At 39.0% G+C, this 25,492-nt stretch overlaps 1 protein-coding gene across 4 annotated transcripts in view; it reads left to right on the top strand.

Moving 5' to 3' along the window:
- C14H7orf50 (chromosome 14 C7orf50 homolog) overlaps positions 1-20,550 on the top strand; it is a 120,330-nt gene extending 99,780 nt beyond the window's left edge. The window contains exons 4-5 of one of the 4 annotated variants that reach the window (XM_064726115.1): positions 15,007-15,088; positions 19,430-20,550. In XM_064726115.1, coding sequence (XP_064582185.1) covers positions 15,007-15,088; positions 19,430-19,612 — 265 coding nt within the window. In that variant the 3' untranslated portion in view covers positions 19,613-20,550. The remainder of the gene's footprint in view (positions 1-15,006; positions 15,089-19,429) is intronic. The other 3 variants (XM_064726116.1, XM_064726113.1, XM_064726114.1) reach the window with 3 other exon arrangements.
- Positions 20,551-25,492: the final 4,942 nt, after the last annotated feature.

Here is a 25,492-nt window from a genome sequence, read left to right as displayed (position 1 = left end):
ATTCATAATGTTTTGAAGTTGTTTTACTTCTCACAGGTTACTTTTTTAGCCAGGGTCAGTGATGGCTTTTGACACCTGATTCTGAATTTAAATAATTTTCATTGCTGCTGGTCTATATCGATATGAATTTCAAACTTGGCACTGATGATGTTGTTTCACCATCAATAGCTTAAGCTTTCAGATACGAAGAGTAACTGATAAACTAAGAATCTAAACGTACATAGGTCTTCTTTTTTTCCTTCCAGAGACTGACTCCTTGGGTTGAATAACAACTAACTTTAGCATTTAATGGCATTTCTCCTTCCCCTGCTCTCCAAAACTGAGATCAAGTTTCCTTCCTGATTGCAAGGTGCAGCATATATCTAAGCTCATCATTTATCTTGAATTACATAAAATATTGGAGAACTGCTCAAGTAATGAATCTCAATTAGCTAGTAACAAAAATAGTGTGTGAACTTAAGAGAAAGTGTTGTAATTAGACACAGCAGTGTTCCTGAATTCCCTTCAACAACTGGGGCTTTAAGGTGTCTTGAAAGAGCAGCAATTCCTCAAAGATTAGGGGCATAGTGAAGGGGAATAGTTTTGCTTTAATAATCCCAGGGTTATTTTTTAAAGGTTCTGGGGCAAGCATTAACTATGGATGTAATTAATCTATTCCTACATGCTTTTAGTAATTTTGTCATATCCATTAGTTCTGCAAGAAGCCTCATGAATCCAGAGTCAGATACAGGATAATTTGCATTTGGGGTTGTTCTGTTTTATATGGACTTGGGCAGGCACTTGCTGCTATCTGATTTCAAAGACTTGAACTTTTCCTAATACTCTAGAGATCAGTGAATTTGTTTTAGCACTTCTCCAAGTTTCTATATTGCTTGACTTCTAATTTTTACCAGGGCCTGACCTGCCTCTAAGTGGGATTCCTCTCCTCGACCTAAAGCAGCGTGTCTGTAAAGCTGCAAGTTTTCCATTTGATGTTAAGAAAATGAGATCTCCCTCATTTTAAAGGCAGCCACTGTCTCTGTTGGTGGCAAAGGAGTCTCAGCTTGCTGAGAGTGAGTTACCTTGTCATTATCCTACACTCCCTTGTGTAACTTCATCTGATGAAGCCACCTCAGTTTGTTTGCAGTTCCCTAGCAGCCCTGACATTACTCACAAGCTCTACAAAGCTCTCTGTTGCAATGCCCACACCTTTCCTATTTTTAGGGTGTGGGTATGCCAGCAGTTATTCTGGTGGGGGTAGGTGGAGGGGGTGTATTCCCTCCACAGATTTTGTGCTGCTTAGAGCTATCCTGTTCTCATGCGCAAGCACATTACCTTCTGCAGAAGTCTAAGCTTGCTGGTAGGGTATGTGAAGCAGAAAAATTGTTCTGCTGTGTTGGACCTGTTATTAAGCAAAGTTTTTTAAACCATAGTGTTGCCCCACAGTTCATAAATAATTTCTCCCATGCTGGTGTTTCCATCCTGCTGGTGGCTGAGTGGGTTTCTCACTGCCCCTCCAGTGAAGCAGCACATCCATGATCCTTCCTCTCCTGCTGCTCCTTCCAGTCCCTGATGTGCTCTGTTGCTCTTCTTTGAACTCCTGTGCCTGTGATCCTTCTGGAATGTGACACCTGGAAACAAATGTGGTTTTACTGGAGCTGCCTTCCAGCAGAAGGGACTGGGGGTCTGTGATTCCTCCCTGCTCACTCTCACTCTGGCTTTGCTTTGTGGGCAACAGCATTGGATTCATCTTTGAGCCATAGAATGTAGACATTTCACATTGAATTTTCTGAACAAGAAATTTTTTTTTCTCCCCTCAAACTTTACTGAGTTTTGTGGAAATGACAGTGTTGGCATTTAGAATATAGTGGCATTTAAAATATACCACTATAGCTGTAACACATTTTTCAGGGTTTCTTATCCTTCTTCAGCCTTGCAGCAAGTCAAATACGCTCCTGTTTCAGAGTTGGCTTTTTGATACCCATTTCCAGGTATCAGTGTTCTCATTATCCTCTGATTATTCAAACTGTGCATTTAGGATTCTGTGACTGTCACATTACACTCTCAGTAACAGCACTATTCAGCTTCTGCCTGTTTAATCAAGATGTCTGGTGGCAGCCTGAGTCGATGATTTTCATTCCCTGTGATAGAGTCATTGACTTCTGGATTCACTTTTCTGTGTCTTGATGGCAAGTGATATGTAGATATGTGTTGGAGACATGCCAGTGTTTTTCTAACCCCCACATGACATCCACAGGATGTCAGATTGTGCAGAAATTGCTTTTAAACCCTTATTAACTTCTTGCTGGGTTAGCTGCTTTTTATGGTTCTAATACAACAATTTCACTGCTTTGCAAGAGCACATGAATATTTTGCTCTTAATTTAGTGAGATCATGCAGATTGCTGTTCCTTATCTCTATCTCTGGTCTTTTTCCACTTATAAATAATACAGCTCTCCAGAGTGAGTGAGCCAGACTCTGTGTGAAGAGTGCTCACCAAAAGAAAGATCTTCCATTCAAATCCAATTTTGCAATGCAGATGGTGAAGAGATGCCTGCACTGGCACTGAACAGCAGACAGTGCTTGTGCAGGAATACTTGGCTCTGGAAACTGAATAACCAGGTTAACACTCAGATGAGGCTGAATGAAGAAGCTGTGGCTCTCTGCAGATGAGAGGCACTGCATGTTGCTGATTTATAAATGACAACACTTCTAAGCCAGAGAGGGCACTGAGGCTTCTTGAGCTGCTGCTGAAGATAAACTTGTCAGTTCAAGGTAATGCTGACAAATAATATCATTTACTAAACAGTCTAAAAACAGCAACAAAAAGAAAGGACATCAACAACAACCCCCCTTTTAAGTGGCTCAGAGCCAATCTTAGCTATTTTTGCCAAGAATTTCTGGGAAGAAAACAAACCTTAGCAATATATTCTGGGTATCTGTAATACTATCCTGGAAATGCTCCAGATGGACAGAATTCCTGTGTAAAATAATTTCATTCTAATAATCTCTAGCAAGTCCTCTCCACAGTTGTGGATTGAATTATGAAGATCCTAGGTACTTACAGATATTTTTTAATGTATTTTGCCATATCCAGCTTGTTGAATAAGCAGCTCTGGTTCCTAGAGACAAAATAGGTCTTTGGGAGATTCTGAGAAGTCAGGTTCTAAGACTTTTATGCTTAGTTTATACCTGGAAGTTCGGAGATTTTGCAAGCAGTTCCGTGGTATTTTCAACTCATTCAGAAATAGGTTCTGAGAAACATCAATGGTTGCATGATTTTCCAGCCAAATTAGTAAATGCTTATGATGCAACTCATTCAGCTGAGCTTTGGAAGAGCAGCTGGACTAACACAGCCTTCCCTGAACCAAACTTTTTATGGCTTAGTTATTAATATTATCCTGGATGAAGTTCTTCCTATAGGGAATGGGTTTGGAGTAGCTTCCTTACCCCTTTGATAAGCACTAATGTATGGCTTGAGTGGAGAAGGAAAGGGAAGCTCAGGCCCATGGCAAAATTTCCTCAGTTGGAGTCAGTAGCTCTTCCATCTTTCAGAATCTGCTCATTGTCCCATTTAGGTTATGCAGGGGAAAGAGATTTCTTTACTAATTTCCATAACCATAAATGGTCATTATATTTAACAAAAGAAAAAAATGGAATAGGGAACTCTAATCCTGCTTTATGGCTCTAAATCAAATTATTTGTATTTTTAAATCTTTGAATTAATTTTATGGAAGGTCACAAGTACACCTCTCAAAGCATATTTCAGTAAAAGCTGCAGAGTGATTTACTTTGGAGCCTTCTGTCTCTTTGCACTTCTACCATTTTTTCAGTGTGAAACAAAGCTGTCAAAATATTTACTTGGGCATTTTGTTCAAACATTCTCATATGGAAATAGTGTATTTAATAACATCATTAACATGAATTCACAAATCCTTTCATCTGGCATCTATCATTTACTGCATCAACTGAAAAATACCTGACTGCTCAGCCCCATCTTTAAAGAGATTTTTGTATGTTTTTTTAAACATACTGTCTCAATTTTCTCCCCACCATAGTAATGATAATTTGCTTTTCCATCATACCTTTCCTGATAGCAGATCACAACTGTGTTTTGATAAATAAATGAGAAGTATTTTGACATTGATTTATTTACTCTCGTTATGACAGCTTTTGAGAAAGTGTTCTGTTACCCCATTTTTCAGGTGATAAATTAAACAGTGATGAAGTTTGTGACTCACCAAAGTCCCTGTACTGTCCAAAGGTCTCCTTCCAGAGAAGTGAGATGAGGGAAAGAAGACTTAACTTTCTTCTCATCTGAGCACAGGCTCTGTTTTCTTTGGCCCTGTACCAATGTCTGCTCCCAACAGATCTGCAGGGTTTTTCTCAATTCCTTCTTTTGAAAGTGAAGGTTGCATGGATTTTGTTCTGCAAAAGATGAGCAGCATCTCATCTTTGCTTTTATTTACTGATAATTTTATCAATAGGAGGGTTAAAACTTCTGCAATTTTTCACCTATATATTGCCACAATTATTAGTTGTATTAGCAGTACTTAACTGCTGGACTGTAAAGTGCTTCCTTAGATGGGGAAAATTAGAGTACATGTATTAAATCCATGAATACTCAGATAAAAATAGTTAAGGTTTCTTTGTCTGATTCTCTTTCCTGTAAAATAGCATCTTGATTTCCAAACCTGGTTAAGAAAAATTAATGTCTCCTTTTTTAATAACTCATTTCCAGTAAAATAAAATTTAGTATAAATGAATTTTCTTAACAGTTTATTAAATGTAGGCATTAGATATTTATCGCTGACATGCAGCTTTCATCTTTCCATAGTATTATACAAAAGAGATTGCATCTAATTGAATAGTTAAGCAGCTTTAATATATTATTTCATCTTGTATTACTTTCAGAAACCTTGTGAGATATATAAGGGAGATTCAAAAGTCTTTAAAAACAGACCAGTCTGCTTCAGGACTGTATTCTGATAGTAAGGAGACATCATCACTCCTCACTGAAGTGCTCAAAACCTCACACAGGCACTTTGATCTTTTCCATTTGTCTTTGGGGGAGAATTTGGCAGTGTTCAGGTCAAATAAAACCAGAATAATTAAAATAATCCATTTCACATACAAGTATTACAGCAAACAACCTCTTGATATTTTTTAACTAAAAGCAGATGGCAGGGGTTATTTGCTTTATTTTGGGAATATTTCATTTGCAGGGAGGATGCATTGAAGGAGTGTGAGGCACAGCTTTTTCTCCCAGCTTCTGAAGTCTGCTCTCCCCTGGCTCTCCAAAGTCCCTGCTTCAATCCTGGCTCCAAGCCCAGGCATCCCATCCTTAACCCTCCTTCTGGCTTTTAAAAAAGGCATTTTGTGCTCACCCATCTTCCTCCATTCAGATTAGCTTCTTGACATGGCAGAGGCACAGAAGGGAGTTTTTATGTTTTCTCTGTGCCATAAAATTCAGATCTGGGAGAATTAACACTGCTACTCACTTCCTCAAACACATTCAAACTATTCATCCAGTGCCCAAATACTCATAGTAGTGGTGAGGAGTTTCGTAGCTCTAGGGAATCATTTAGACTAGTCAGCCAAAGCCAGAATTAAAATTTAAAATGCAGTTGGCAATGCTTATTAATCAATTAGCTCCAGGGAGCTGTCAAGGCTTCCTAACCAGAGTTAGAATAACAAGAAATATTTTTGAAATAATAAAACTAGTTCTTTAATAAAACTTGTCTCCTCCTTCACCCATTTATTAATAGGATGATGCCTAAAAAGGTATCAGTAATTACTTTTATATGAATGAAATTGAATTGGAATGAGAGCCATCTGCAGGAGGCAGTAATTGGCAGATCAATTTCTTTAAGAATACATGAATTGAAATCTTAGCAGTGCAACACATATCATAGGATATTAGAAGGGAGGAATCTTACACTGCCCTGAACACCTTGGTGTGACAGCAGATTTTATTATGCAGTGAGAGATAGCTGAATATCTCAGCTAATCAAAAAAATGTGAGTGGGCTGTGAAGTGCTGAACACTTCTAGGTTGATCTTGATATTGTCCCTTTGTAGAGCTCTTCTGCAAAAAGAAAAGTCATTCTGTAAGGTTACAGCCTGAGAAATTCAGAGGCCATGGGGTCTGCAGCACTCCATCCACCTCTGCCATACTTCTGATGAATGCAGCTCTGGGATGTCCAGGCTGGGATGTAAAAAATGACAAGGATGGCTGACATGTCTTTTTGGTTTGGTTTTTTTCAAAAGTTTCTATATATGTTCTTGTTGGTCCAGAATAACTCCAAATGGGGTACTTCTCAGATGCACTGTAAGAGCCGAGCCACTTGTGGGATGGGTTATTTGAAGTGGGCTACATTTTCTGCAGCAAAAATGAACTTTGCTTAACTAGCCAGCAACAAAAATACTTGGATTTCATTTAGAATAAAAAAAACTTGCAAATGTAATTTCTGCAACAGTGCATCAAGGGCTGGTATCCAAATTGATAAATAGCAGTTCTTCAAGACCGTCCTAATAGAACTCACTTCAGTAAAGGGGCTCAGTAGGAATTTGACAGTCCAGTATTTGACAGCTTGAGAGTTCTGACGGTTTGACATTGCCATCAGAACAAGCCAGCTCTGTAGAAGAACCACAGGCTCAAGGTTCAGCTTCCATTTGAGGGGGGAATTTCCCCTTTCCTGGAAGGTGCATGAGGGAGTCCCTGGATACCACAAGGGATGGGATTGATTTGAGGCCAGCTCTTTGTCAGGGCTGTCAGGCAAGGAGGGGACACTGGTGGTGTCTGTTCACAGATGCTGCTGGCACCCATCCTGCCTGGCCATCCTCCAGACTGCTGGGCTGGGTTTCATCCCCCAGAGGTGACCATGGTCCACCCTCTGAGCAGCTTCTGTTCCTCAAAAACCTGGGGAAACACCACTGGGAAAGGTGCAGGAAGAGGATTTGAATCTTGTGGGGAGGAGAGGCCAGCTGGGACTAGATCTGCTGGATGCTGAGGCAGCAAGGAGAGATGTGCCTGGTTCTGGGATGTGGTGCAGGTCAGCATTTGGCATCTCCTTAGAACCAGAGCATTGTTACAGTGAAATGCTGTTCTGGACTTTGAAACTGCAGAAATCCCTTGGCTGTGGAAATCCCTTAGGCTTTTGCAAAGGGAAAAACCACACAGAAACACTCAACCTGGCAAATTGAAGACATCTGGGTACAGAAGGGCAGCCCATTTTCAGCAGTGCTGCTGCTCAGAGGCCCAGCTGGATGAGGCACCTTCCCAGGGTGCCAGCATCCCTTTGCAGCCTCAGGGCTTCCTGAAACAGCCTGTGCACAGCGCAGGAACACCAACCTTCAGCTCAGTGTAATGAGCACTGAATTGGTTCTGGGTGTGCTGGCTGGTTCAGAGCAAAACCAATCAGCCAACTTCAGTATCCAAATCCTCCTCCAAGTGGCCATTTCTTCATCCCTCCTTAAAAGTTTTCACAGATGAAGTTTCACATCAAGATTTTTTCTCTTCCAGCACTATTTTTAGCATTGCTACATGGAAAAGCATGACACTTTCATACATTTCTTGTGTTTTATTCATAAAACACAAAAGTTTGGGTGGGTTTTTTGTGGGTTTTGTTGTGGTTTTTGGTGTGTTTTTTTTTTCATGGTGTACTTTTTTGTTTTATTTTGTTATTTGTTTGGACATTTAAAGTTTTAGAAGCTGATTTAAAATTTAAAAAGCAACAAAAATGATCTCCTCATCTTGAATCTGTGCCTTTGCAGGAGTGCTCTCTACCACAATTAGACATTTTTTGGTGTAACAGTAAGCAAGGAGAGAATTGACCATATTTGTTTTCTCTGAGTCTGGTAGCATATCGCTCATCTGATCTTCAGAAAGCATTTATATAAATGGACTTGTGCCAACTTTTGGAAAGGATTTTACGTGCAGCTGGCTCCGTACATGATTTTCATACAGAGTGTGGGGCCCTCTTTATCTGGTCGTACCCCCCAGGATGTTCTTCATGGGAGGGAGCCATAACAGTTGTTTTCATTTTCCCTTTCCCTTATTTCTGGTGCAGGAATCAGTGTGACCAGAATTAAGTGCAAGAAAAGATGGACATCTGGAGAGGAGATGGGACTTTGGGATAGCACTTGGTTGTATATTCCTTGCAGGAGCAGAACAGATTGGCTGTGAAGAGCTCAAATTCTATTTTTTATTCTTCTTCTGTGATAATTCAATTCCTGCTTTGTGTTCTTTTTATATGTAAAATAAAAAGCACATTTAGCTTAGAAATACAGTAATGGTAGCTGTGGGCTTTCAAGCCTGACCTTTTTGTTATTACTGAAAAAAAGCAGCAAGTTCTCAACATGTTATTACTGCTATATATTTCTTTTTCAAATCAAAATGCAGTTTTGCTGCAGGTGGGCTAATATGGATACCAGCAACTAAATAACTATATCAGGAAAATAATTTTTAAAGAAATTGCAAAGGTTGAATGCTGTTGGCATTTGCAGGTGGGTTGGTGCCTGTGAGAAGCTGAATCCCAGGGAGGCACCTCACTTGTACCAGATGTACCAGACAGGAGCTCTCCTCACGATCTGCTGCATGGTTTTGAGGCATTGTTACAATTTTCTGGGTCAACTTTTCTTCCCACCAATCATCTGTCTCATCTGTTTATACTTGAAGCTCTTCAAGGGAATGTCTCATGTTGCGTTTGAGCAGAGCCTGTGGTGGGGGAGGAAGAGGATTTTGAGCTTGGCTGAAGCTGCAGGATGCAAACATAATATAAAACCTCACAAATAATGGCAAGTGATAAAAGTACATGCAATAAAAGATAAGCTCTGATAAATATTTTATGTAGATCTAATCAAACTTGGCTTTATGGCACAAAGGCCCCTTCCTTTCACTCTATAAATACTTTCTAAGAAAATCCTGTGACCTGTTTGCTGTACAGATGCAATCTGTCCTAATACTGGACATCAGGACAAAAATGGGACACTTAAAAGCACATTTATTTTTTCCTGCATGTGTGATTCCTAAATTTAAAAAGAGCTTCCTCCCCTTCCCTTTTCACAAGTCTATAGTCATTATACTGTGTCTGAACCAGATGGAAGAATATATTAAAAAATGTTTTTAAACCACAGATTGAAAAATGGTGCCAGGATTTTCAACCAAAAATGTGGCACTGATTCTAAAATCTGTTGACAATTTTAGAAAGTTTTCTTTTGGCAAACGAGCTCCATTAGTGTCTTTTCTTTCTTCCAGGAAAATAAGAAAAACCTTTATCTGAGTCATAATTTAGTTAGATTCCAAACTGGATTTGAGAATATCAGCATAAATATATTAACTTTCTCTAGGGGTTGGAGTTGGGGCATAAACAGATTCATCCATAACATGAGAAAAGCACAGTTAAAGGCTATAGTTGTCTCTTATGCCTAATATTGGGTCTTACCACAGGTCTGTGCTTCCAGGATTTTAACTACAGCCATTCCAGTCCAGTCTCAGAAAATCTATGTAGAATTTAAATTTTGGCTGTTCTTTCCAAATGAGAGCAATCAGCATCACACACTCTTGAACTGAGATTTCTTCTTACATTGGGTTGAGCAATGAAGTTCTCCATGAGGCAGCTTTCTGGGCATGCAGTTTTGTGTGGAGCACGAGACATTCAAAAAACATATTTGTAAAAGTAAATCCATTTTAAATACCCCTGAGAGAAACAGAAGAAACTCTGAATACCCCCAATAAAAATAAACACTTTTACATTTCCCTTTAAATAATTGTACGTGTTGTAACTGGAGAAAAAATTATTATTCCTACTTCACTATATGCTCTATAAGGGCATGTGTTAAACTTCCATCCACATCCATATATTTTTTATATATCCATATAAAACCTCCATCCATAAAATGGCTCTTCTCCCACAAGACTGAGCTTATGCCAAATTTTTGCTCCCTCTGTGCTGCTTCCAGGGGTTCCAGGGAGCCTCTTTGAGGTGCAGCATTCCCTGCTCACCTGTTGGCCATATGTGCATTGGGCTCACCTCTGGACTGCCCTGATAACAGCATTCAGAGTTTCCAAATTCAGGCCTTATAAGGGCAGTGAGTTGTCTTTAACACCAGTGCATGGGGTTTTTTAAAGAGGCTGCAATTGTGTGCATTGCACTGTGAAATATTCCAGCACATCCCTTGAGTGCCAAGGGTTTCAGCAAGGCTTTAAATATCTTGAAGGGAATTTTTTGGAGTATGGTTGTTCTTTATTGAGGAAACACCTGTTATCCACATTTTATGGGTAGGGTGGTGAGCTCAGGAATGATGCTGTTTGCAGGGAGTTTGGGGAATAAAGGGTCTAACTTGATTCCTGCAAGCCTTAATCATGTGCTATAACTCTTGTTCATCCTCCCTTGGGGTGAAAGGACACAGGTGATCCTTAAGGACAATTTGCAGAGTGGTGAATCTGTGTCTCAAAACAGAAAAGTACCCAAAAGAAGAATATGACCATTTCTGTGTGGTGCTGTTGATGCTTTTAATGTTTTCCATAGATCTTTTCAGTGGAGCTCTGACCTTGGTGCAATGGGCCACACCCGTGGCTCTGTCCCTGCTTTGAGGGAAGCTTGGGGATGTCAGACATGGGATAAATCACAGGAGAACTGCAGGAGCCTGTGCTCTGAGTACTCCTCAGGGCTGGAGAAAACTTTCAGGTTAATTCCCATTCAGCTAAACCTCGGCTGTATGCTGGAGAAATCCAAATTTGATGGCAATCTGCTTTTCCTTGGATAGATACTGAGGCTGAAAGGTGTCCCCAGGGTGGGCTGCACTGCCAGGGGCACTCATCTGGAGCAGTGGATGTAGGTGAGGTGTCCTTGCATCTGGCACACAGCTCTCATGTGCTCTGGAAGGTGTCAGCAGTCACATCCTTGTCTGTCTTTCTGGTTTCTGGAGACTTTTCTCCCACCCAATAATTTTTTCAAGTGGAATCACTAAAATGGTTGATTCTCAGCCCTGAGCTTTTCTGCACTCAGTGATTATTTGCTGGTTGTGACAGCTCTGTGGAGTTTTGTCCTGGCCAGTAGTCTCAGCAGATGCATTGTGTTGACTTCCTGAATCCAATTTGTAACAATGATGTTTTTTTCATACTGTGTTTCTGGAACCAATTTGCCTGCTTTCCTTTCCCCATCTCCTTCTCCCGGGACACCCCAGCGAGAGCTCTGCCCTGCACACTCCAGTTGCCTTCTGTTTGCCTCCTTGCACTGCCTGAATTCCCATGTTTTGGGAGTAGATTTATGGGAGATGACTGTAGACACACTAAAAATCATTTATGAGATAGACCAGTGAGAATCTTGGGCAGTTTTTCTACATGAGACTCTCCTGCTAAAAAACAAATGCCCAAATGTAAAATTTCCTAAGCTGCTTGATTTATTTGATTCATTTCCTCTGTCTATTCAATTTCAAAGCCATTTAGGAAGATCATTTGCACAAACATTTAAGTTCTCTTTAACTAAAGTCAACCAAAGTGCTTTTTCAATGAGCTGGAGCTCATGAGAAAGATTCAAACATTAGCTGTGCAAAGAAGGCAATTAGTGTTTGTACAATATATTGAAAATTAGTGCGAGGCACCCTGGAATAATACATGTTTTACACATGTATATTTTTCAACCAATTCCATAATTTGTACTAGATCCTGACACAGATCATTCCAAAAGCTACCATATGAATTCAAACTGAAAGAGGTTGCAATTGTCTGTAAAAAGAAGGGGTTTAACTGTAATGTGGTTGGTTTTGCTCTGTATATTTGATCACTCAAAGGAAAAGCCTTTTTTCCTGCTGTAGTATGTCAAGGAAGCTTATCTGCATGTAAACAGCAAAACGAAATCTCTCTTGTGTTATAAGGGTTGAAGTTTTCTGGTTTAGAAGTTGAGCATTTCTAAAAATGTACTAATGATGTCATCCTGATAACAGGAGGTGTTCCTCTCACTTCGTCAGGGAGTGATTCCTTTCCATAGATTTTAAAGCTGTCACAGGAGTAGAAAAAAGCTGCCATAATCATAACAATCAGTGGAAAAGTTTTATTTTAATAACTGTTGGGGGAGCAGCTGTCATGTTATCTGCATTAGAGATTGTGCACCCATTATCAGGAGTGTTTTGCCCACAGTTTGATAGGAGCTTGGGTCAAGAGAAGGACCATTTTCCTGAAAGGGAAGAAACAGGCATTGTTGATACAACCATGGTTGGAGGATCAGTTAAAAACTTTGGAGTGCTTTCTGAAAATAGGAATACACCTATAGCTTTTAAGGAAAATACTATTTCTTCTTGTTTTAATAACGTAGTGTTTAATTCTAATAGGACAGATCACAAAACAAAAGAAATGCCTTGTGAGGCTCTGGTGCTATAATGGACACAAATGCACTTTCTGCAGTTGATTATGTTCAAGTATTTGTTGTTTATATGAATTACTGTGGTGTATATAGAGCAGAAACTTTCAGGAAGACAAACTAAAACTTTTGTTTGTTTCTGCAAGAGAATTCACAGGAATTAAAGTCCATATGGAGTCTTGGATGCAGGAGTACAACAACTCTCCTTAACTTGTAGAAGAGAGCATATGGTTTTGGTAATAGGTTAATAAGAGCAATTAACCTCATAGTGCACTCATTTGTTGGTCTCAGTTGTTTATAAACTAGGTAATAAAGATATTTTAACATCCTATAGTTTTATAGGAGATTAAGTGAAATCAGGCTGTATTTTTTAAGTTTCAGTGCCAACAGTACTCAGGTGATACTGTGATAGAAACATAAAATTAGCAGAGTAGAAGATTCAGAGTACTCTGTGGTGTGTCCAACCAATGGATATCACCACAAATGTTGAAATACATAGAATAGTTTAGAGAAATACAAACATATGTTAAAGGTTTTCATTAGAGAGGAACTGTTTTCCTGGGATGAAGTCACAGATCTGTCACTCAGCTTGTTCTTGTCACCTTGCAAAGACTGTAATGAGAACTGTTTCCAGGCTTTATTTATGTAGAAAAGAATTCTAAACTTACCTTCTTCTTCTTGAGGATGAGCCTCATAAAATAATAGCCTAAAAAAGCACTGGCATTGCTTTATTTTGTTTGTTTTGAAGGACTTACTGCAGAAGTCCCAGTTTCTCTGTCAGGAGCTGCTGTGTTTGCCTGGCAAACAGAATCAGTGGGTACAGGTGAGCAGGTTGCTGTTGGCCCCACAAACTGCACCTACAAGAAAAGCCATTTTTACTTCATTCTCTGTTGGCTCTTCACACTTCATGTGGTGTCATTTGTTGTCCAGCTGGGCACCTGTCTGCAAAGACACCAAGGGTTATGTGTATGTTTTTCATTTACAAGGACTTTGGGTTCTAGGCTGGGGTTGATTGGAGGAGGGATGGTTTCACCATAATAATAGTTTTTCATTTAATTCTATAACTTGTATCAGTCAGCTTTTTGGCCTCCTGCTTTTGTGCAATATCTGTTTTGAAGACTTCTGCCAACTTATTTGGCTACTATATTATTATTCCAAAAGATGCCTCTAACTCAGCTCATCTGTAGAATTTAGCTCGAGCACATGAAGGATGATATATTGTGGTTATTGGTGTTGTCTGTCCTTCCTGATTTACTGTTAGTGGTCTGATTTTTACCTTACATTTTTGTTATAACCTATTTTAATATATTTAGCTGATGATAACCTTAATGAACTGTGATTCTTTTTCTTTATTCTGAATTTGAACATCAAGACAATAATTTCTCTTTAGGTTTTCTTCAGAGGCTTCCATGAAATCTTTCTATACAAATTTGTGGTCTCATTTTTTTTTCTCTTTCATTGAATTGACTGAACAATGTATCTGCTGGTGCAGCATTCACCAACGATGAGGACTCTTTTGCTTTATTAGACTTGACAGTGTTTAAACAATACTAATTCTCATACCCAGCTGGCTTTTCAACTGATTTCTGTGCTCTCTATTGCTGTGTAAAACAAGCTGGAACATTAATGGCATCTTGCATGCTACCCTCTGGAGACCTACTTTTCTTTAGAGAAAAATCAAATAAATGTGAAAGTTTCTGGGTTTTCTCCTTACTTTTTTTTCTTTCTTTTCAAATGATACCTTAGTGTGCTGTCAGATTTTGTAGATGTTACAATACTAATTTTCAAACACATTATTTTAAAAAGTAGTCTTCACTTTATAGATAGATTTACTGGTTTGCTCATTTTTTAATAGAAATAAATGCCTTTATCTAAACCAAAATATACCAGCTTTAAAAACAAATTTTGTATATTGAAAATGTGTTTGCCAAACAGCCAACAAACATTTGCAGATGTTAATCATTTGTTCAGCCTCTCACTTTTAACAGTATTGAGTATTCTTCATGAGAGAGAGAGAGACATAAAAAACCCATTTTTCTAGCCTATAAATATAAATATTTAAGTCATGATTTAGACAAGCCCAAGCCTTAAAACGTTTGCTGCTGAAGGATGAATTTTGTCTGTTTAGAGCAGCCATCTGTATGGGCTGCAGCCATTGCTGAGGTGACCATTGTAGCACAAATCCCTCCTGCCAGTCCTTCAGAGGCTGCTTAATTTCATATAAATTTCAATTAATTGTGAAACAGCAACTTTCTGAAACCCAAGCTTGATTCTTGTCCCCTGCACCTCCCCAAATTCTCAGTTAGCCCTGCAGCAGGGGTAAGGATTTGGGGTGCTCCATTGTCCTGGTCAAATGAGGGCAGTGACCGGTCATAAAGGCCTGGCCAAAGCTGAGGGGTGGGATTTGATATTTAACTTCAAGGAGTCAGTGCTTTCTGAAGAAAATTTCTAACCTTCTTGTCTGTAATGTCTCCTATAAGTTTTTGCAGAGAAGCCAGGTGGCCCAGTACAAAATGTGTGCCAGTGTCTGTGTCCCACAGTGCCATGACACTCTGTGTCAGGCATACAAAGTCACTTGGAAGCCTTGTAGGGAATATTTTCTAAATAAGGAATGTTTTGATATCACAATATTCCATTTAAACAATTTTTTCCCTAATTTTCTACAGCTGGTCTAAAAACCCAGAAGAATGGAAGTTTCAGAAGACAAGACAGACATGGCTTCTCCTGCACATGTATGATAAAGAGAAGGTTTGTATTGATTCTGCTTTGTCTCAGAACAAATATGATACAGGCTTACATACATTAGTTATGGCTTTTCTTTATTAACCAAAACTTCCTAGTACTAGCCATGCACTTGTCTCATAATTTTTTAGTAACTTACAAATTACTTTGTTTTTAGCCAAGATGCTGAACCATTTTAATTGCTTGTCACTGATCTTTTTATTTTGTTGGTGATCATTGTCCTGTGCATGCTAGATTTTTATACTTGATATATAGCAAGCATAAAGAGAGCAGATTCATGATTTATTTAAATCTGGGGTTTGCTGAGAATTTGAGTCATATCCTTAGTCTGAATTTCCCAATGTGGAACCCAATACTGCAAACCACAGCTCTCATATTGTTTCAGATATCTCTGGGCTCCATGGAAGATGTACAACCATATTGCCAAGATGTTAAAATAGCTCTCTCATTTAAATATAAGTGAAACCTGATGTTGATTGTGAAAAGCATAAAGTATAACCAGAAGCCAGGCTTGAATCCATACTGAAATCTGTTCATTTCATAACTTAAGAAACAACACACATTGGATTTCCTATAAGTATCTGACCATTGTGGTATCAAATGAGGGTGTCAGGTCATTAATTTTGTTGTGCAATAGAACAAACCTCTGCCCATTTGCACAGTGCTTCACTTGTTGGTTCATTTTGTTGACATTCAGTTAAGTTTTGCTGATTTTTTTTGTGTACACTTGAACATTTACTCATACCAATTGTCCTGACCTAAATTAGTCAGCAGCTCTAAAGCCAATCACCTGACATTGGGTGTTACCTATTTAGACAGCCAGATAATTAACAACAGAGTTTCATGAAGGCCAAAATGTTCACATGGTGTAAATACTTTAGCAAGATGGGTTGCAGAATACAAATTTGAATTTGGGTTCTGGGTTATTTGCTCTATCATCTGTTTTTAAAGTCTCTTTAAAGTCCTTATCAACCTTTCAAAATCAGTGTATGCTCTTCACAGCTACCTAGAAATTGTTTGGCAGGCAGAAGGATGTTTTTACTTTTCTTACCTGTTTACTTTGGTTTTGTGTTGAAATATGCTGGGACACAATGAACTGTAAGTAGCATTTGTTTTATGTATCGAAACACAGTTTAACTCCTTATTTCTCAACACTGAAATGAAACTTCCTTTTTCTTAGAATTCTGATGGAAGTGCTCTGATTTATTTAAATTCACATATTTTGTAGTTTAATAATCAGAGGAGCATTGAATATGAGCTTCAGAGAATGCTTAACATCTGCATCCAGATTCAGTGAATTTACTAGAACTGCTCAAGTGCTTATAATTAAGCATATGATGAAGTCTCTTTCTTCATCAGGACCATAGGGAGGGCACACCCAGCTTCTTTTGAATATTTTTTATACCCAAATTCAACTTCCTGTCCATTACAGAATGAAATCTGTTGGTAATCCAAGCATGACTAAAGTACAAAAGGAGACAGAAGTTTCTTTCCTTCCTAAGCCACATCTTTGATCTTATGGTGTCACTTGGATGCCTACTGAAGAGCCATGCAAAGGCCTGAATTGAGTTTCCTGTACTGATAGGCCTCTTTCTCTAAGAAATAAGTTGAGGTTTTAAAATTTGCAGGATAAATGGTGTTTTAAGCTCCTTTAAAATCCATCTGGTGGCTGGCTGACAGCTTCCAAGCCAGGCCTGTGTACCTATGGTGTGCACACTTCTCCAGCACCCAGGATTAAATAAACACTAGGTTATTTGTTGGTCTTTATCATCTGGCACAGCATTTTTAGGAAGTTACTAGATCAGTCTTCAGCTTTTGGATTTCAGGGTGTGGTGGGGTGGCTGAAGTTTCCTTGGAAGGTGTCCCAAAAATGCAGCCTGGCAGCAATGAGCTGAGCCTCTCTCTGCTGGTGTCTGTGTTTGCTTTGCAAAATATGTGGGTGTCTGCAGTCTCCAGGTCTGAAAATACAGAGGATAATTTAAAAGTGAGAACTGTTCTTTTCCTGGTACTCTTTCCTGGTGTTTCCCTGCTTTTCCCAAAGACAGGAATTATTTCACTTGGGATTATTTCCATATTAATCAACTCCAGTGTATATTAGGAAGTTAGGACAGAGACAAGATTGGTGTGTGAGAGAGAAAAAGAAACAAGAAAAAGGTCAAAACAGTTTAACAAAGGAATAATAACAAAATCCCATAAGCCTGGCTTTGACTTCCAGAGCCATGCTGGGAGATCTTGATCTCCAATTTCAAACCAGCCTTGAACTGACCTTGGAAGAGGGATTGTGTTCCTCCTTGGAAAACCTCACCAAGACCCCTGAAATTACTGCTTTTGTACTACTGTATTTGAAGAATTCAAATTTGGATTTCATTAACTTTCTTTGTGTGTTCCAGTCCTTGCAATGGCTCTGCTGTCTGTGTAAGTCAGGAGGAAATATGATCTTACCTTGCCCACGGGGTGCTGTGTTGTGAGCTCCTGATGAAATAAACCTCAGAGCAGTGTTATGTTAAAGGAAAAGAAATCAGACTTTTTGAACACCAGGACACTCTTAGGGCCAAATGCTAAATGATTTTTAGGCTTCAGGCAGCCTCATGTTAAGTCTGCACACTTAGGATTTCTAAATTTAGAGCAGCCTTTCAATTGCCCCCTCAAGCAGTTTGCTTAAATGATATAATAATAACTGTGCTTGCATAGGTATGTCTATGCCTATGCTATGAGCTCTGAGAACAAGAGTTGTAAATTACAGAGATAATTTGGCCAAGGTTTGAAATGGGGAAATGTTACTGACTTTAAAAGCTCAGTACTGAGTATCTGCATTAAAGGAACACTGTCACACTGGAATTGTTCGTGTCTAAATGAGTTCATCTGTTATTAGTGCCAGCTTATTGTGAGTGAAAACTTTCAAAAATATAGATATTTTTCACTGTGTTTGATTTGTATAGTATAACAACGCTTCATATATCATCCATTTCAGTGTTAGTCATTGTAAAATTAATATTTCTTTTGTAGCTGAATTGTTTCTTTAATGCAAGAGTGTTTGTGTGAAGAATTAGAAGTTTTTCCATAGTGTACAAGTTACGAGGCTGAATGCAGACTTAAGTTTTGATTTATTACTTTGTAATACCCCTGATTGATGAAGGCAGTGTTGGAATATTCTTTCTTCCTCTTCTTTTGGAGTGATAGAAGTTTTAGTGATCAAAGTTCGGCTGCCAAATGTCCAAGGAGAAATAAGTTGTAAATTAAGTGTCTGTTGAAGCTCTGTCTTCTCTGAAATGTTGATACTTTGCAGAATCGAAACCGCCCTCGAATAATTACTCTCGAATCCTTTAAATACTTACGTATGTGTTTAACTTAACTCATGTCAAGTTATATGTGTAAAGTTAAACATGGAGAAACATATTTGCAGGGTGAGATCATTTTAACATCTCATGATTCACAGCAAAAAATATCCTGTTATTGGCTGAAACCTGCTCCACAGATACACAACATGAAGTTGAGATCAGCGTAGGTCTGTTCACATATTCCTTTTGAAAGTACTTCAGTATGAAGTACTGAATAAATCCTTCCAAAGTCCTTGCTAAATTATTGTCAAGATTAATATAATGATCATTTAAATTGTATGTTGTACCAGATAAGCTAAAACTTAATCTCTGACTAGTTAATTAGAAAGGGAGTGAAATGTGGATAATGCAACTGTAGATGACTAAAGTGCTTTTAATGTTAGACATGTTGGTAGAGCCTATCAGTTTTAGTCAGCATGATTTAAAAATTATTTCCATATGTCTGAATTTGAGTTTGTTTTTCAAATTAAATTCTAGTCCTTTGTATAAGCATTCTGTCAAAGTGTGCAATGGTGGGTGGTATCTCATCTTAGCAAACAATTTTTGAGTAAGGGTGAGGGAAATTCCGGCAAAATTCTTCCCTCAGACATATGCATGCAATTCTCACTGAATTTAGTGAGATTTACATGTGTGTTTCCAAAAGGAGGGTTTGGCTAATGTGTTTTGTTTTTTCTTCCACCAACCCTCAGAGCCTTGGGCTCCCTGTCAGGCAGTGTTTGCATTTGCTGATCAGCGTTTCCACATCTGCTGAGCATTTCCTCTCAGATGCTTTGCCCATCTGAGCACATGACAGTCCTCTCACCAGACTCCATCCATCCTCCTGGCAGCTTGAACCTTGGCAGGAAACATTTCCACTTGGATTTCCACTTGCAGTTGGACCTTGGCAAACACCAAAGCCTGTGCCATTCTCCTGATTGTCTTTCAGGTGATGCTGTGACGTGATTGTGAATGCATTTTGAGAGGGGAGATAATAAACCTGTTTTTCCTTCCTTTTGTTTTTTCTTCCAAGGTTCCAGACAAGTATTTCACCATTTTACTGGATTATCTGCAAGGGCTTCAGGGCAATGCACGAGACAAAACTGTGCAGAAAGCTGAAGCTTTTATGAAGGAATTTGATGGTTCTGATGGAGAAGACCCAAACCTGCTGGGGAAGTGTGAGCGCATCAGACAAGTTCTACAACTGCTGTCCTGAGAGTATTTCTGTGTGATAATTGTTTGGTGGAGGGAAGGACAGCATGTCACATACAGAGGCTGTAGAGGATTTGTAAAGATAATGCTAAATTTTATACTCGTAATTTTTTCCAATTGAAAATATTTATCATGTTTTAAGGTGATGAAATAAAAATAACATATATAGCCCATAGTATTGCTATTAATCTTATTTCACCTCTTTAGAAGAATAAACCTCTCTCCCTCTCATTAGTTTTTCTACATCTCCCCCTCTAATTACTGTTAAATATGAGGAACATTGCAGCTCTTAATATGAAGAGCAAAGGAACCAACATAAAGCCTGGAGGGTCTTTTACAATGGCAGCTTTTAAAATGAGTGTACAGTAGAGTGCATGCTCAGCCAGCTGTAATCTCTCACTTTCAGCTTCAGAAGGATGTCACTTGAATTTGGGAAAGATCATTTTCAGTCTGTTGAACACAGGTTGTATAACACAGTTGCTTATTAGTACTTCACACGGTGATCTGGAGATGCCATCAGCTCTGTTGGTTTTCTTTTTATATTTTAAAGTTTTCAAATGCATTAGGACAATTGTTTAGCTACTCAGATAATGCACAGATGGGAACAGATCAAATCCTTGACTATATGTGGTGAAATCATCACATTGTAGCTAAAATTAGCTTACAATCAGAAGTGCTGTGCTGTATCCAGCCTGCCAATATTGCATTTTCCTCTTCCTCTTGCAACTGGCATCCAAAAGAGTTAATTCATGTTCATTCCTTTTGGCAGGGGACATTTGTCTCATGAATGTGCTGAAAGTGAGGCTTTCAAGTAAAAACCAAGGACATTAATTACTCAAAGTTGGATGATTGGCTTATTTAATAACACTGGTATTCAGACAGGGTTCTTGACCTGATTCTTTAATGTTTCTGCAAACATTGTTCATACTTTATTAATAACAACTATATGAAATGTGTGGTGGTGTAGAAGAGTGGCTGTCTTTGGGAATTACAACTTTAATTTGGGTGGGTGAAGGAGGGGAGGATCTGTGGATATGCAGGCCTGATTTTCCAATAAGAAGCATTTGAGTGGATTTGACAGCTTTCATCGTCATGGCTTAGTACAAATCTTTGAAAGTATGAAATGTATTACTAATAACAAATAACTTATGCTTTCTGACTTACTGAGAAGGATGTTTTCAGCCAAAAAAGACTAGAAACCAGCATGCCCTCCTCTAAAAGAATAACTGGGATGGAGTTTGGCACAAGAAGGGGCAGAATTGAGCGGCAGTGTCCAGGTTCTTCATTGAGCTGCTGACAGTGCCTCAGGGCACAGCTGGATGAAGGCTGCAGAGGAGACAGAGCCAAAGCCTTTCTGAGCTGTATAGCACTGATCTTCCAGTGAGAAACCTGGTGAAAAGGATCTGTAATAAAAAGAAGTGATCCTGACATTTAGTGAACTCATAAAGATCATTTGGATCATATATTTTACATGTGAGAATACGCAGCTGGGAAAAGCTGCTGTCCCTCCAAGCAGAAGCTGATATTTGTTTCTTTCCATGAGGGAAAATAGGAATTTTTCAGGAATGAAGTTTTCAAAGTATCTTTTTGTGAGTTTATCATTGCATGTTAGATGTCAGAGAAGAATTTTTGTTCTCCCTCAAGACATTTGAACATCATCACTTTGATTTCTCTGGCACACAAAAATGTGAGTCCTCATTGTGCACTCAATATACCTCCTAGCTTAGAAGCACAAGCACATTGCAACTGCACTTTGGAAAAGAATTGTAAAAAAGATGATGAAGGTAAGATCTGGGCAAAAATAAGGGAGCATTTTATGATGACATATTTGGCAAGATTTGCCTTTCCTGGACCTTAGTTCTGACCATGTGCAAATGCTGACAAATCTGTAAGAAGAGAAGCTTTGTAGATCAAGAATGTCATGTTTCATTTTGTATGAAATAATATTAAAAGCACACAAGGCCTGTCAATCTGGAGGCCATGTGAACAGTAGTATTTGCAAAAAAAAAAACAGTTAGAGCCTCTCACCAGCACAGTAATGGACCTCTGGGTGTAGATCCTGCTCTGCTCTCCTCTTCCTTGGCTGCAATTCCAGCTTTCCCTTCAGTCCCACTGATTGCTGGGGGAAGGTCATGGTCCTGGGGCTCTGCTTCTTGCAGTTATGGAAAATTCAGAAGCTACAGTTGAAGGTAATTGTTGCTGTGGTTGTGTTTGGCAGAGAAAGCAAAACATGGTGCTTCCTGCCATGTGCCTTTTGCTGTAGGTACTGCCAGTGGTCAGAGGGGTCTTGAATTGGGTAAAAGATTAGTGAAACTGCTGCTTGGTGGTGCTGTGTCTTGCATATCAGAGCTCAGTATGAAATATTCTAAGAGTTGTCTAATATTTGATGTTGTAGTGCAAATAGAAAAGGACGCTTTAATTGCATTTCATTTTTTTACTTTGCACCTTTTCTTCAAGAATCTTCAGCCGTTTGTTTTGGCAAACAAGTCATCTTCACAGCAGCCAGGAAATGCAAGAGCACTCATTTTTGGGAGATCTGTATTGCTAGATCTGTTTAAAAGACAAGATTGTGAGGACCCAGAGAGTTTATCCCACAAACTGCCAATGCTGTAGTGCCTCTGGCAAGCACATCTTGCCTTGTCCATGTGCTGTCCACCGCACCAGCCTCTGCTTCCTGCTCAGCCTGGCATTTTCATCCCTGGATTTACATTATGTGATGAATAAGTCTAGAAAAATCTCCTCCATTGTGCATTTTAAATTATTTATCTTAAATTATTAAGTGTGTAGTCAGTTCCTGAATTCCTGTAGCTGGTTGGAGCTGTGTGGGAAGATGTCATCTGGCACTTTATTCCCTTTTTGTCACTTGGTCACATACAGTTTTCAAATCTCTGTGCTTGTTTCTTAAGCAATCAGATGGGCACAGATAGAACAAAATCGTGTCTTTGCCTCTGTTTGAATCAATCTGCTGTGTTAATAAAAATTGCATCCCAGGCTAGAAGTAGCAATGTGTACAGAATGACAAATTACATCTTCATCTGCCTGCACTAATCGCCTTCTAGTCGAGTTAATCTGCATTGTGTGGCTAGCAGAATGCATGTCCTAAGAGAATGCTGAAGTCAGGACTTCCAGGCAAAATAAAGGAACACTAATTACTTAGAATTGCTTAAAGCTGGAACTGTGCCTCTAATGGAAGCACTAATTACTCAGAATTTGACAGTGGAAGAATTTCCCTTTAATTTGGCTGATCCTGCTATGGGTTGTGTATCTATTTGGTTCTCCACTGTCTGCCCACAATTTTAATTTGTTATCACCATTGTAAAATTACTGTGTAAATGAATTGTGTTTGTATTTGGAAAGGGCATCTTGGACTTGTTGAATGCGTAGTCTATTTCCGTATTTTCTGTCACTGGAAAATTGCTCTGCTGTGTTTCTCTTCATTTTAAAGCAAGGTGATTATTGACTCATCTCCCATTATTTCAAATAGCTTAGAAATGCACATCTTTGGTTTGAGCTTGGGGGTTTTGGTTTTTTTTGTGGGTTTTTCTAAATTTTGCCATTGAGTAAGGCAAAGTAAAAAACATTAAAATCTACTCCCATTTCTGCAAATCAGTGTCAAAAACAGCAATCCTAAAAGAGATTTAAGTTGCAAAATCAAGCACTCAGAAAATTAGAAAACATAAGAATGGAAATTGCCTGTGTAATTTAAATTTTACTCTTTCATGCATATATGGTAGGATGGAACTTCTTAATTATGTCATCAAGGCTGTGTTTTCCTTTGGGTGCAACTGGTAAGTTATTTATTCAGTGTTTTCCTTGCAGCTCTGCTGCTCTTCCCATTTTCAAAAGGTAGGTCTACAAAGCAGTCCCAAAGCCAGAGAAGTAACTTTGCAGTCGGGCTTTGATCCTGCACAGAAATAAGTAGGAACTTTCCTGTTCCTTTGGTGTAGGAACTAGTCATAGATGTTTCATCACAAATGTTCCCTTTAAAACATGTTTTAATGTTCTGATTCATTTACAGTCAAAATACCGAATTGATGTTACTTAATTTAAATCCATTTTTGTTGACATAAAACTTTCCAGTGGCTTATTCTGGTTTAGCCTTTGGTTTCCTTTTATGTCTTCCTTTCTGTACAGCTGAATGAGCTTGTTATTTCTGTCCCTGCAAATAGGAATATTAGTTGTTTACAGTGATTCCAGTCATACAAGGACACAATTAAATGTCCTTGCCTGTACAGGACAAGCTCATTTTCACAGTGATTTATAATTATGTTCTATTTTAAATTCTTCATAAGAACTTATATAGTCAACAACTTAAAGCGGTTTTAAATAATTATTATTTTAAAACTAAGGGGTATTTTTCCCTTCAAGGAGCGTGGAATAGCAAACTAAATAAAACTAATTAGTAAATGGTGGGGGAAGGGCAAAGCAAAACAGTGGTTTATCTTTCTTTGTCAAAACAAAGCTGAATAAGAAGCTTGTGCTAGTAAGAAACTGGTGTTGCAGACATAGAGGGAGGGCCCTCTGGGTACAAACAGAAGAACACTCATACAGTTGGTCTTACTGATTTTTTTCCTTACATGCAGAAAATTTTTGGCATTCCCCGACAAAACCCACAAAAACACCTACGTCAAAAAGTTAAATAGGTTTCAAAATCAAATCCTTAAAGGTTAAGAAATGCCACATGTATATAAATGGCCAGAAGAATTAAAATTCTACCTCTCTGTGCCTCCAGCCTGGAGACTGAATGAAGGGGGATTGTGTTAGAGGCAAACAAGCAAAAACCTCTAAATTATGTGAGCACATAGTTAAAATTGCCAGATACCCTTCTGTTCATAGGAATGTGGAGTTACATTCCCTATTAACTTTAGTTATTCAGATTTTTCAATGAATATTTTCTGCTAATTGAAATATCACATCTGTGACAACTTAAATCTATCTCCCCAAGGTCCCATGTGTATTTTATAAAATTGTGAGCCATGGGACACAGGATCTGTCACTCTTACTTGCTTACAAATAGCCAGACCAGCCGTGGCAGTGTGAAAACCATCATTTGCTGTGGAGCTCCTTTGGACCCGAAGGATGTTTGGCACTGTGTTTCCCTGTATTGGTCTGGAGGTACAACAGGCTTTGGCAGCATCCTTTGTACCAGCCAGGCTTGCTTAAGCTCCATGAAATTGCCCAAATCTGGCGCAGGGATGCTGCTGATGGAGTTTGCCAGGCAAGCAGTGACGTGAGCACCAGGGTCCCAGCTGCTCAGGATGCTCAGCCCATGGCTTAGTGCCCTCCTTGCTGCCTGCTCGCACTCCTGAGCTGCTGGGAGTTGCCACCATTTTATTTGTCTGCTTTCCATGGGCTTAACTGGACTAAACAAACTGTTTCAAAAGCTATCTTGAGAAATTGAAAACTTCAGCTACGGTGATGGTGTTTCTCTGGTAGCATAGATACATGTAAACAGACTTTATGTGTTTCACATGGATTTCACAGGACCCTTTATTAGAAGCAGAAGCTCCTGCAGGGTCCTGGAAAGGACTGATCAGCATCCTGATTTACCTTGTTAAACAGGACTGGTATTTCTGTGAGCTGTCACAAATAAATGCTCAGTGATAGGCACAAGGACAGGCAGCCAGGAAACCATGTATGGGCATCAACTGTGCCAGAGGGCAGGGATGACAGTGAGGAATGTAACCTCCTGAAGTTCCCTGGTTAAGGCAGAACGCCGCCTGGCACAAACCCTGCCTGCCAGAAGGTTAAAAATAACAAATAGCATCCCTATTACATAAGGAAATCTTTTGTCCCTGTTTAATGGGGCACTGTGATATGCGGGAAAGAATAAAGATGGAGCTTCTCTGAAGTCTTGTGGTTAGTGCTCAGGGCCAAGCCAGCT

The sequence above is a fragment of the Zonotrichia leucophrys genome, chromosome 14, assembly GCF_028769735.1.
Source record: "Zonotrichia leucophrys gambelii isolate GWCS_2022_RI chromosome 14, RI_Zleu_2.0, whole genome shotgun sequence".
In the NCBI taxonomy this organism is placed as follows: domain Eukaryota; kingdom Metazoa; phylum Chordata; class Aves; order Passeriformes; family Passerellidae; genus Zonotrichia; species Zonotrichia leucophrys.
The sequence above is the reverse complement of the archived record's forward strand: the minus strand, read 5'-3'. Positions and strand labels throughout refer to the sequence as shown.